Here is a 14176-nt window from a genome sequence, read left to right as displayed (position 1 = left end):
CTATCACCAGTGAGAACAAGATCACCAAAGTGTATTTAACGACCTATAACAAACCATGTTTCACGCGATTCAAACATTCATTGCCTCTCAATTTGCAACTAGCTAAAACCCACAGCTGGGTTGTTTGTCCCACCCTACTTTGGTACATCAAGCCTGGTAGACTTCCTCGCAGTTATCAGTTCTCACATAGGAAAACTTCTCAGTTTCCTCCCACTTGCCAAGCCTGCCTCCTGCCCTGATTTCATTTTCTAGCGATTCCCCCCCTACCTCCTTCCTGCTAAACCCGAGATGGACTGCTGACCTCTTTGCAAGAGGTGCGAATGATGCCAGAGTTAGTGACTGCTCTGCGGCTCTCCAAAGCTCCTCCTCCCCAGAGGTCGACAGCCCTTGGGACGCAGAGGTTGGGAAGCAGGACAGGGGACACTGCTGGGGTGCACTCCGAGAGGAGCAAGCAGAACCCTGGGTGCCGAAGAGGCCGCGCGGGGGACCGGCGTGCCCGTGCCATGCGGAGCGTGGACTCCCGCGGCCACCCCGCAGCTGCAGCCCCGGCCCCCGGCTCTGCTCCGCGGCTGGGCTGCCCGGCGCGGGCCGCTGTCCACAGTGGGAGGTGCTGAAAGCAGGGCGCGGGGGCGGCGGGCCGGCCGGCTGCTCCGAGCGCCCCCCTCCGCGCCGCGCCGCTCCTCCGGCCCTCCCCTCCTCCATCAGCCATGTTCCGCGCGCGGGGAGGGCTGGGGGAAGGGGCGAGAGCCGGGGGCCGGCGGCGAGGAGAGCCGCCTCTGCCTCGGGGAAGGAGGGGATGAGAGCTGGGGGGAGCAGCGCGACGAGGAGGCGGCGGCGGCGGCGGCCGGCGAGGAACCCGCGCTGGGTTCTGCGGTAGGACTCCCGGGAGCCACCATCATGGTGAAGAGGAAGAGCTCCGAGGGCCAGGAGCAGGACGGCGGCCGCGGCATCCCTCTGCCCATCCAGACCTTCCTGTGGCGGCAAACCAGGTGAGGGGCGCCGGGCAAGGGGTGGCGCTCGGGGGGTCGCCGGGTCGTCGCCACCGCAACCAACCCTGCCACTGAGGCCGCGCCGCAGCCTGCAGCTAGCAACGTCTCTGGGGTGGAAAGACAGCCCTCTGCACCCACTTAAAAGCACGCATGAAAAATATAGATAGATCTCACTGAAGTTTGACAACAAGCAGATTGGCAGTTTTCTAATAAATATATTATTATTATTGACGGGGTAGGGGTGGGAGGGCAGAGAGCCTGGGCAGAGGGGGCGGGGAGCTAGGAAGGTAATTGGGACTGGTTCCGCTTGCGTCTCCAATTCCCCCTCCATCTCCTGCTATAATCCCTGCCTGGTGACCTGTTGTTTTCTAGCGTGTTTGGCATGTCTGCTGTGCCCACTTGTTAACCATGTTTGCTTGGATTCAGCCAGCCTCGTCTTCATGGTTAAAGTCCCTGGGCAAAATGATTTTTTGATAGATTTCTTTCACCTGGCCAGGCCTGACACCCCGGCCAATAAACAGGAAAGGGTTTTCTCATTATTTTAGAAACTGAGTACGTATAAAAATAAGATGCTGGCATTTATGACCCATATCTGAGCTCATTTTTCAGTTTTAAAGATAACTGCATGCACGGGGAATGCACCACCCCTGACCACGGGCGACTTAGAATCCAGCTAAGTAAAAGTCTTCAAAACAAAAGTGGTCAAGTCTTTTTCGTGTATGTGATTAATGTGTAAAAGCAAATGTTGTCAGCTATCCAACACCTGCTCATCAACAAGCTATACTGAAGCATGAAACCCACTTCGTAGTTGCGTAGTGCCATGCTCTACTCATTGAAAAATGTGTCGTAGAGATGCCTTCAAAACAGTTTTGCTCATGTTTGTAACAAAAACCTTTACTAATTTTTCAGTGCATTTTTGAGGCCTAAACTGGGGAAGCAATATGAAGCCTCTTGTGTGGTATGTGAGTCTCACCATTTAATGATTATTTCCATATTCTCTCTGTGTGATAATTTACCCCGAGGAAAGACTGAATCATATTAACTCCACAAGTTCATTCAACTGACAAATATCAGTGAGCATTTACCATGTACCAGACACAGTTCCGTACTCTTGGGGTAGGGCAAAGACATAAACAAAGCACTCGCTAACAGAGGGCAGAGAGACCGCAGACAAGTATATACATAAAACTTAATAAGATAGACGGTAAGAAGAACTGTGAAGAAAAGTAACAACGTGTATCAAAAGAACTGTGGTTCGGGGTTCATTTTATAGGCAGTGAGTGGATACGGCTTAATTGCTAATATAATGCACGGGCATTACACAAAACGCAAGGTGTGTAGGAAGGCATCCCATCTGGAGAGGAGAGCCAAGAAAACCACAAAGGACCTTAGCATCAAGTGTGAATAAGTGTGAATCAAGTGTGAATAAGCCAGCGTAATGGGAATTACTGACAGGGCAGTAGGAAAGAAGGTAGAGAGAGAAGGGCTAGGCTCAGGGGAGGGGCTTTTAGGGAAGATTAAAAATCAAAATAGTTACTCAACAAAACAGACACAATTACCTGCTGGTTATTCGTGCAATGAATTACTACTGAGTACTTAAATAACATACTAAGCAATTCCGTACTCTTATGCCTTGCATACATTCTGCAGGTCTGAAAATGAGTGATCTAAAATCATCATGAAAATAATGCTATCAATATTTATACAGAATGAAGTGAATTTGTCCTAAAGTTGGAAAGGAATCCCATAGCCTTATAAAATCTATTTTGCAAATTGAGAAAATAAGACATGAAACCATGCCGCCAAAATGAAATGAATTTTAACAGGCCCACAGATGGCTTTAGATCTGTTTAGTACAGTGGGAAAGGGCAAAGCTGTCCATTTATGTACTGCCAAATGGATGGATGACCCTCTAGTATGGATGTCTGAAGTTTAAGATCCACAAACTGTGGTGCACATCAACTGGAGAGTTAAGCACATGTGCACACATGCACAGGAACATGGAGGCATTGGCTTTACTGAGCTGTCACAAGGATACTTTCCAACATGTCTTTCTTGTCAGTATTGTCAGAAAGTATCAGAGTCATTACAATAACTTAACGCTCTTAAACCCGTCCGTAAATCATGCGGACACTCACTCCAGTTAAAATAGCCAAGACTTTTAGCTGTTCTTGGTAAAGATATATCTGATGTTTTTAAAGGGCTCACAAAATACCAAGTTGTTATGTTTCATACATGGATAAGTAGATAAATGGGAAATGGGGAAAGCGATATCAATAAAGAACAGAACTCTGGAGTTTCATAAGTTACTAAAGGTTACATTAGCAACATATAAGAAGAAAGGACATTAACTACTCAGTTCCTTTAGATTGTGAGATTGGGCAATTCATCCTCTTTGGCATGTCTGTGTACCTTTCATTTAGAAAAGTTAGGGATTTGTTGCTGTTCTTTTTTTCAAGTACAAAAAGAAATAGTTCTCTTAGATAATCCCTGTAACAAGTTGAGTTTGCAAATATCTTAATAGTCACAAGAATACAGTAGAATATACAGAGTTTATGTTACAACCCTCTACAAGACAATTGCACACGTGTATTGACCAGTTAGAGCACTGCACATGAATAACTCCAAGTTAAATATGTATTGATTCTGTTCTAATACAAAACTTGTAGAGGTCAAACTTGTTTCTTGTAGTTTTCTTTACTCTCTGAATACATATTTGACAAGGATAGACACTTTATTAAAACACAAGGCAAAGATGGCTTGTCTGATGCTGTTTCCCTACTCTCCCTGGTTTAGTTAAGGAATTCCTTCAATGGAGCATTGCTTTGAAGATTAAATGAGTCTGTGGTCCTAAATCATATTTCTTGAACTAGTCTCGTATCACAGTTAACACCTGTTGAACACACTGACATAAATTCCTTTTCTCGAAATACTTTCATGAAACACATTTTGATTTAGTCTAGAGCTGTGGCAGCTGCTGTGAATACTCTAGCAACATTTTAATAAAATATATTATAAATATAATACTACATTATATATTATTATTTATGTATGTGTGCTTATGTATACATAATATAGTATATAAAATAAATATTATATTGTAAATAAATATAATATATCTTGACAACAAATGGGTTGCTATGTGAAGAGGTATATTTTAACAGATATAAAAATAAAGATCGTTTTAGAATGCAGACCACATATGTTGGGTCCAAAGCCTACAAACTGACAGCTGACAATGATTTATGGTTGGCTCACCGCAGGTCAGTGTATGCCTGACAATAGTAGTGCTCCCTAAAAATTGAGGTCTATAATTATCTTTTAGGATATGCAGTGTTTTAGCATTGATTTTTAACAGTCTCTAATTTGTATGCTTTTTAAAAATTGAAATCTGCAGTCCTTTGAACGAGTGTTGGTGGAAAACAAGCTGCACGGCCTGTCCCCAGCCCTCTCTGAAGCCATCCAGAGCATTTCCAGATGGGAGCTAGTGCAGGCTGCCCTCCCTCATGTTCTCCACTGCACTGCAACCCTGCTATCAAACAGGAACAAACTAGGTGGGCGCTCCAGCATTGCTGAATTATGCTGTCCTTTATGTGCAATGTGTACAAAAACACATGCTACACAGTTACCACCATCTGGGCACTGTGCATGCATTATCTCATAGAATCATAGTATTTCCTTGTTATCAATAGCGTCATCATTGCCATTTACAAAAAGGACCAAGCTTCTTTGTTTTTAACTTTGTATATACATTGTACTCTTCACTTAGACATTAAAATAACACTAGGAATATCAGATTGGCTAAATATTCTGACCTAGTCTGTGATTTACTATTTATTTCCAATTTTTACTGCAACAGTGTTCATGACTTGACGTACACTCCTAAGGCCGTGGTTTTCAACCTTCTTAATGCTGTGGCCCCTCATGTTGTAGTGACTCCAACCATTAAAATTATGGCTGTTGTTACTTTGTAACTGTAATTTTGCTGCTGTTATGACTTGTAATGTAAATATTTTTGGAGATAAGAGATTTGTCAAGTAGGTTGCAATCCAGAAGTTGAAAACCACAGTCATAAGGCATTTCCTTGACTTTATTGATCTTTTTCTCTCTATCTCTTTCTCTGTCTCTCTGTCTCCCTGTCTCTGTGTGTGTGAGAGAGAGAGAGTGTGTAAATGATTATCTTCCAAATCACTTTTCTCAACTAAAGATATGTGCTCTGTCTCCTATGTTAGAAGACTCACCTTTCCTCTCATTCTCTCCACATGTTTGTGTGTCTGCTTTGATGTTACAGGGACTTTTCCAGGTCAGGTCTAAAATAGAATACTTTTTATCTTCACCATTTTTGCTTTTCACCATGATAAGACAGGCCGTTTTGGGGGGAAACATTTGGAAATCTAACTGATGAAATGTGGTAGCATGCTGTTCTGCAGAGATCTTAGCCAGTTAGAAAGAGCCCCACATGGCAATGAGCCTAATAAATACTGGTTGCTTAAAGCTTGGAAAAATGCTAGAGAGAAGAGATGAAACATTCTTCCCGACCAAAGAGTCATATCCATTATTCTGGGCACATAATTTAGCTTTACCTGGCTGTGTGGTTGTCCCATGCAGGCCACCAGGATAAGCTGGGTGTTGCTGAGACGAAACTCCTTCATACCCTGCACTGGATGCTTCTAGAGGCCCCGCAGGATTGCAACAATGATCAGTTTGGGGGTACGGACCGAGGCTCCAGCTGGGGTGGCAGCAGCAGTGCCTTCATCCACCAGATTGAAAACCAGGGTTCTCCCGGGCAGCCTTGCCGAAGCAGCTCCCACGATGAGGAAGAGAACAACAGAAGGAAGACCTTCCAGAACTCCATGGCTACCGTGGAGCTCTTTGTGTTTCTGTTTGCTCCTCTGGTGCACAGGATAAAGGTAAGTAGGAAGCGAACGTTACGCATGGCATGTGATCAAAATGACTGAGAGCAAGCATCAAGGATGATTCCTTATCTGTTGCCTATGTCTTTCGATGATCTTGCAACAGCATGGGAACTTTTACTTGTACCTTAACCACTGACTATTACTTAAGAATCACAAGCCTCCACATATACTTTATCTACTCAAAGATCTTCAGTGCGTTTAGATATACTGGAGGGCAGTGCTTCCCAAAATTAAACTTGTTAACTTACACTCACTATGATTTATGGCTTAAATTTTTTTCTTCGTTTATCAGCGACTAGTCTCCCCCGGGCAACTCAGGATGAAGCTCTGGGGTTACAGTAGCCATTCCATGAAGGTGCTCTTGCTGCCTGCTCTGTTTGTCTCCTCTCTTCCTCTCATGGGCCTTTCAAATTCCACTTCAATGTTATCATTTCTGTGAAGCTTTTTCTTGGACGTTCTCCATGTAGATACAATTGCCAGCTTCTCTCTGTTTTCATAGACTTTTGCAGCTACCTGTATTATTCAATGAAGCATCCGGAGCAGAGGCTTCAGTTTTTACATGCTAAGACCTTTGACAGTGATATAAAGCAATGGAAATTTGATTTTAAAATAGTGCATAAAATAGAAAATGCGGGGTTGTATATTATAACAAGTATGAGAACTTTCTAGATGTATGAGCCTGGTTATATTATTTTTTTCTCATATCTCATTTGCATAAAATCATAGATACCTCCAACACTGTTAAATATATGCAAAGACATACATATCAAATCCCATCTCAGCACCAAGATAAGAGAAAAGAAGCTATTCATATGCTTAGCTGCTGTCCTTCACTATTATAATTCTAATGAATAGATATATAAAGGTGGGTGGGACCATTGACAATTACTATGAAGTACTGAAGGAGTATCAACGTCCGTTTTATTTTTTTTTAAAGTTTATTGTTAAACACACTACTTTTTTTTTAAAGCCGGTCAATCAAATTATTTTAAAAGCTTTGGCTTTCTACTACTAAAGTTGTTTATAAGAGTCACTGAAGGGAAGGCATGCCTTAACTAGATTATCCATCTTGGTGTTCGTCCTGTTGGTCCTGACCCCTGCTCACCTCTTCAGCCTCCTTCCCTCTGTTCACTAACCTCCAGGATTACTGCAGGCTCATCCTCAGCTGCCACAGACTCAGTCTTATGTCCAGGCTCTGAACTGTTTTTTCTTTATTTCTTGAAACACAGGGCTCTACTTTCACATTCTCATAGGCCCATGTATCTTTGTCAAGTGTAATCTCATCATTGCCAGAGGTCAGCACATAAATAAGAGTTCTAGCATGTCACCCCGTGCTTTTCCTTAGCAACAGTCACCACCAGGAATTATTATACTTGTTTGAGAACATTTTTAATGGCTACTGCTCTCACTTGAACAGAGATTCTCAATGAAGGGCTGCTGGGCTGCAGTTTTCCTAGCACACAAGGATACAACTAGATTTCTAGTATCTAGATGAGTACAGGGCTCTCAATGAGTGTTTTGGGCTCTTTTGTTTGTTTAGTTGGTTGTTGTTGTTGTTGTTTTGATTATTTCACTGAGAACACCCAAGATGTTACCAGAATCTGATCCAAAACAAAAAATAAACAAACAAAAACCCCACAGGCATTGCGTATAAATACAATCCTTAAGGATGAAGAGGACAAGGGAAAATTTTTCCTAAAAACAGCCCATGGAGATATCCAAGTGTCGATAAATAACATCTGAATTGGAGAAAAAGGTGTGTCCACAATGGCTGTAGTGTTATTTGGAAGACATGCCTGAGAGTTCAAGTCTTGAAAACAAATGATGCTACATTATAAATTCAGTGGCTGGCAACGCCTAACATGTGACATGAATCAGTAATTCATTTTTAAGTCTATGTTTTATCCAGTATAAGTTGTACATAAGAACAAATTTGAGAGCAACCTGAGGATAAACAACTTACAGTATTCTATCTAAAACATAGAAAGCCTTCACAAACTAGTAAGAGAAAGACTTAGAGATGACAGTAAATGAGCTAGTTACAACAATATATATATGTCCCTATAGTATTACTGAACTTATAAAACAAGGCATTGTTGTTTGAATGTGAATGTTTTATTTTAACTAGTACTTTGTATTAATGGAAGAGAGATACTAAGTTCTCTTTAAGTAGATTTGAATGAGTAGGAAGGCTCCCTACAAACCCTCCAAACTTCCACAGGGGCCTGAGAATGGAGAACTTACCAAGGGATCAGTATATAAGGACAGTATGTAGTAACAGAAACATTGTAAGTATTAGCTATATTGCTAGAATAATTGATGTATTATTATTTTTATTGTTTTCTAGATACTATAAAAATACAATTATTGAGTCAATAAATATGTCTACAAGACTTTCTGTGTTTGAGACGGATTTTTTTCTAAATCACTGGAGAGGAAAAAAAAACTATAAATTAGTATTTCTTGGTGTTGACATTGTTGGCATTTGGGGCACAATAATTCTGTTGTTGGACACTACCCCATGAATTGCAGAATACTTCATACTCTCATGATTGTCTACCTGCAAGGTGTCAGTTATATCCTCTCCCCCTGACAGCCACAGATAACTCCAGAGGTCACCAAATGGCCCCAGTTCTATGGGTTGTAAGAGATTGGTCTTGACTGAGACCAGACCTCTAGATTTCTTATTTGCCCACTAGCTATAGGGCCATGTTGAGGTCTATTTTCTCCCATATCCTTTCTGACCCTTCTGGCAGTTAGCAGAACTATTCAGCCATTTATTCTTCAAATTCGAATCCAGATCAAAACCAAAGGCTGTATCTTCACTCCGTCTCCATGAGATAGATGTAAATGTACGGCTATAGTTTTATGTTGGTTTGGTTGGTTGGTTCTTGGGTTTTAGTTTTTGTGTTTTTCTTGTTTTGTTTTTCCCATGGCCTTCCTGATACAGGTCCTGCTGTCTGTAATGCTCATAGTCTACCCCTACCCCTCTGCCTAGAAAGCAGTCTATCATCTAGAATTAGAATCAATCTTTACTCTTCTCTATTTCAGTAATACTATAGGGACATATATATATTGTTGTAACTAGCTCATTTACTGTCATCTCTTTCTAAGTCTTTCTCTTACTAGTTTGTGAAGGTTTGAAGGTAGGAATTATAATTGTACCTATGGAAACTAACACAGCATATGTGTTTAGAAGGTAGTATTTATTGAATGAATTTGCAAGTTAGCATTACTCATTTTTCAGACATAGTCACTGTCTACTTTTCTATTCCTTTAATTTATAATTTGTCCAAATATTTCACCTAAATTCATAATCTAAATGTTCTGTCAAATATATCTTAATTTTATTCTAAATTTAATCAGTGAAAACAAAATACATTTGTTAAACTATAAAGTCTTTTAATAACACTTATTTTTTTGAAGGAAGATTTTCTTGGGTGCTTACTGTATACAAGGCACTATTTAAAATCTTGGCAAAATAGTGGAAGATAAATCCAATTACGAGGTTTCAAATGCATTTGAACAAAACTCATGCATAAAGTGTATTTTTTTAAAAAAAAATGCTAGTTGCTGAGTTTATACAAGTGCTTAATAATATCATAGGGATGAGACCTCAGTGGAATAGACAAAAAAAACATTCAAAATTTGGAGAGTCAGATTCTGTCCATATTTAATCTGTTTTCCCCTCTCAGAAACTGCTAAATCTTCCTTCTCCTATTAAATGGTCTATTCGAAAGTGGTCTCCAGGGACCAAGTTTCTGGTGTGTGTGTGCACACATAGCACACATGAAACACTTGAAAGAGAGAAATTAAAGTGGCATGGTCTTTGTATTCTGACAACTTAAGACGACTTTGAAAGTAAACCTCTCACATAAGAGGAAGGTACAGGTATAGTGGGTCTTAAAAAAGGAAGAGTGAATTGGAGTAGAAATATGTCCACTTAACCAATGGCAACACATGGCTGCTCAGGGGAAAGTCCTCAGAGGAAGGTCTAGCTCATCTTCAGAAATTACCGATTTATTCAGTTGGATATATAACAAATACAACAACATGATGACATACCTGTCTACTGAGTGCTGAGTGTTACACTGATAGGCTGGATGTTAAAGATTCAGATTTTAGCAAAAGACTTGAGTATTTCCTGATGCCATTTCCCACTAGAAATTTTAAGTTGCTTTCTCTACGCACCTTATCCTCTTCCCCATCCTCATTCCTACTAGTGTTATAATTTGGGGGTTTTGAGACTCATGACGTAAATAAACGAAGCTGGCCTTGATTGCCCAGATAACCATGCATGACCTTGAAATGCTCACTCTCTTGCCTTCACTTATTAACCTGTTAAGACTGCAGTTGTGTGTCATCATTGTGGCTCCCAGTAGGTTTTGTTCATGTAGAGATTATGTATAAGAAATATGAGAAATGATGGTATTTGGAACTAAGATATCATTAAAACCAGGTCAACCAAGGTTTGGCTCATTTCGTTTCTGAGAGACATCTGGAAGACTTTATTTAATGGTGATTCTCTGCATGCTGTGTCTACCATCTATTTCAAAGGACAGCAACCATCCGACCTTCCAGTTGCTCTCTTAATGGCCTATTGTTTAATGCCAAGTGGTAGCTCAACCATAGCAGACCATGCTTTCAAAATCTCACTGCCTGCTCCATTTCTTTCAGCTCATCTTTATAAATGGCAGAACCCAAAGTACCAGGCACCCTCCTTCCTCATACTCTACTACCAATCAATTAGTAAGTTATGTAACTGTGTCTTCAAAATGCATTCAGAATTATAATTTTTCTCTCTGCTAGCATTCCAATCTAATCATTTCTCATATAAGTGATAGCAATAGCCTGACAAATTGTCTCTTATTTCAAATTTGTCCCTTTCAGACTATTCTTAATGACTTGATTGAATTTATTAAGCATATATCCTCTGCTATGCAAACATTTTGGTGCTTCCTTTCTTTCCTAGGTCCTGCTGAAGCCTCCGTCCTATCAAGCAACACTTTCTCTCATACATGATGGCTTTCCTGGTTGTTTATATTTCCATTCTTCTCTTAGTCTCTTTATTCTAGACATATAGTTTATTATTTTCATTTTTGGCACCTGAGGCAAACCTAGGAACTTTGCATCTGTGATCCATCTTATAAAGTATTTTTCCTTTTGATCCCATGTAGGAACTCAATCATGTCATTTAGGTGTTTACACTGAACTCACTTTCTTTTGCTCTCCATGACGGCCTGTTTTAAAAGTCAGCACCTTGCCTTCTCTCTCTGTCTATAATTCTCTGTATGCCATGAGGAAGGGCTTCTATATGCTTTATTCCCTGATACACATGAGAAGCTAAAATAGTACCAGGTTCATAATGCATACTGTACAAATATTTGAAATTAAATATGGAATGGAATTCAAGAAGTACTATGTAAGCTGCCATACTTCTACAGGCAACTCAAGAGGTTTTTTTTTTCTCTGTGGGCACATGTGTAGTTATCTTTGCTAATGAATTTAGAACTCTTCTCTATGAAAGATTTTTCCTCTGGGGAGATGCAACACACAAGTCTACTTATCCCAGAAAAGAGTCAGGGACAGACCAAAGTAACAAGTGCACCAAAGTCAAACTTGGTGAATCAATGATCTTTTATTAGCGTTACCAGCAGGAGTGGGGTAAGGGCTTACTTACACACACAGGGTTGACTCCAAAGCAGCTTCGTCTCCAAAAATCCACCCCAACATGGGTGATGATTCAGGAAAGCTGTGCATCCGGTGCTTTCTGTTTAACTTGCACATGGACAGACAAGTCTGAGAGACTTCTTAGCAGCTCTGGATTAGAGTCTCCTCCTCTAGCTGCTGTTTATGGCTTCTATCAAGGTGGAGAGGGACCTTTTGAGAAATTTGCAAGTTCCTACTTTTTCCAGACATACTATGTCTTGTTTGCCTCTGGGATTTTATGAGTTTCCTTTTCCCTATAAATGGCATTCAAAGGAATTGGTTGTTCAAAATATCTCAACCTAGTCTTTAGGTTTGTAGAAAAGCAAGTGTGCTGGTTAGTTTTAAATGTCAGCTTTCTGCAATCTAAAGGCACCTAAGGGAAAAGCCTCAACAGAAGAATTGTCTGGATTAAGTTGGCTTATGATCTTGTCTGTTGGGGAATTGTTCTGATGGTTCAATGAAGAAGACTCAGGCTATCATGAGCAGCACCATATTCCAGGAAGGGCATCCTGAATTATGTAGGAGAAAGCAAGAAAGGAAGGATGTGTTCATTCTCTTTGATTTTGACTGTGGATGTGATGTGGGCAGCTACTTCCAGTTTCTTCCTTGACTCTTCCTCAATATTTGACTACAACCTAGATTTGTAAACCAGATAACCTTTTCCTCTCCTAAATTGATTTTGGTCAAATTATTTGTTTTGTAACACAACACAAATGAAATGTGGACATCAAGTCTCTAACAATGTGAGTTTTTCTGGGAATTTTAAAAGGTATTTATTTTATATGTATGTGTATACATGCACATAGTGCCCTTGGAAACCAAGAGAAGGTATCACAAACCCTGGAACTGGGTTTTCAGGCTGGTTGTGAGCTACCTGGTGAAGGTGCTGGAGACTGAACATTGGTTCTCTGGAAGAGCAGCAAGTGCTTTTAATCACTGAGCCCTCTCTTCAGCCCTTCATCTAGAAATTTTGTCAACACCCTTCAGCTGAAAGTTTCTTGTTATTCAATGGACTTAATTCATCATTTATTGAATCACTTTTATTCATCTATCCTTCTAGTTCCTCTTAGTTGGTATCTTCTAGTACAGTGGTTTCAGCCATGGTTACATAATAGGGTCCTTGGAGAGCTTTAGAGAATCTCACAGGGTTGCTAATTTAATAGCTCTCAGTAGAAGAGTGAGATGGGACTTGTACTTCCTCTGAGTTTTAAAACTTCCCAAAGTGGTTGCAACAACATGAGTTAGGGTTGCATAATACTGTCCGTCTTAAATGAATTCTTGGATCTCAGCTGTGTTCACTCGTCCATGTTCACATTCCCCGCTTACACATTCACTTTTTTATTTAATGATCTGAGATGTTTAAGATGCAATCTTATTACATGTTTGAACCTCTACCATATGAGGCTGCATTTTCAAATACCGAGGCCTCTCAATAGGATACAATAATGAAGCATAGAATGTTCTTCTGAAAGAAGCTCTCAATTACACATAAACAGGACAAGCATGGGTTGTAAAACCTGCCACATTGAACACATATTTATTGAGTGTCTTTGTGAACACAGTTTCCAATGTGTGAAGTGCTGTGTCCATGCTGGGAGCTGCAGGAAAGGGGTATTTATCAACTAGCCTGTGCCTTGAAGAATTACGGATTTTTAAGAGAATATTATAATATTACTCACTATGAAGAGTCAAAATATATTTACCCGATTCCATGAAATACAAGAGAGAGGCACTGAAGACTAGGAGGTCAAAGTAGCCAGGCTGTGAGGATATTGCCTTCTGAGGGAAAAATGAGGACAATTACATAATTAAGACGAATGGCACTGTATCCCAGCATGAAGGAAGCTGCCAAGACTATGGAAATAAACAGATCTCCCTTACTGAAAGCAAAACAATGGTTTATGTGTTCCAGGCTTTTTCCAAAGCTACATTTGATTAATCTCTCATTTTCCATAAAGCAGGTCACTGTAATTTCTATTGCCATTGTAGTATTAGCAGGATCATCATTTGTCTAGAAACACTCATCGGAGTATTTGTCAGAGCAAGTCCTTCTGAAAATGGTCTGTAGAAGATGGCTAATCTCCTGACATACACCAGTTACTGAACAGAGATCTTCACTCTCCCCAGGAATCTGATCTCACCTTCCGACTGGCCAGTGGGTTGGTTATATGGCAGCCTATGTGGGAGCACAGACAGCCTGAAGTCTCCGGCTTTACTGCCCTGGTAAAGCCCATAAGGAGCATCATTACAGGTTTGTGTCTCCAGTACCCAGTTGGCAGCCTTGGTAGGCTCCCTCACAATAGGGATTGTGATAGAATGGTTTGCCTTTACAAAGATAATGAGAAGCAATTCTCTCAGAAAAGTTGCCTGGGTGGCCCAGATAACATGAGACACATATGTTTGAGTCTTGTGACTTTGGGTAAGTCATTTAACTATCTTGTGCTTTTGTTTCCTCATCTGAAAACTGGGAATTTAAATATTAATAATGGCCAGGCAGTGGTAGTGCATGCCTTTAATCCCAGCACTTGGGAGGCAGAGGCAGGCGGATTTCTATGTTTGAGG

At 40.7% G+C, this 14176-nt stretch overlaps 1 protein-coding gene across 5 annotated transcripts in view; it reads left to right on the top strand.

Moving 5' to 3' along the window:
* Positions 1-897: 897 nt before the first annotated feature.
* Unc80 (unc-80 homolog, NALCN channel complex subunit) overlaps positions 898-14176 on the top strand; it is a 181223-nt gene continuing 167944 nt past the window's right edge. For all 5 annotated transcript variants that reach the window (XM_052193540.1, XM_052193538.1, XM_052193537.1 and 2 more), the window contains exons 1-5: positions 898-989; positions 1899-1947; positions 4387-4543; positions 5598-5899; positions 13742-13865. In XM_052193540.1, coding sequence (XP_052049500.1) covers positions 898-989; positions 1899-1947; positions 4387-4543; positions 5598-5899; positions 13742-13865 — 724 coding nt within the window. The remainder of the gene's footprint in view (positions 990-1898; positions 1948-4386; positions 4544-5597; positions 5900-13741; positions 13866-14176) is intronic.

Source organism: Apodemus sylvaticus, chromosome 9 (assembly GCF_947179515.1).
Source record: "Apodemus sylvaticus chromosome 9, mApoSyl1.1, whole genome shotgun sequence".
Lineage (NCBI taxonomy): Eukaryota > Metazoa > Chordata > Mammalia > Rodentia > Muridae > Apodemus > Apodemus sylvaticus.
This window is presented reverse-complemented; position numbering and strand designations above follow the sequence as displayed.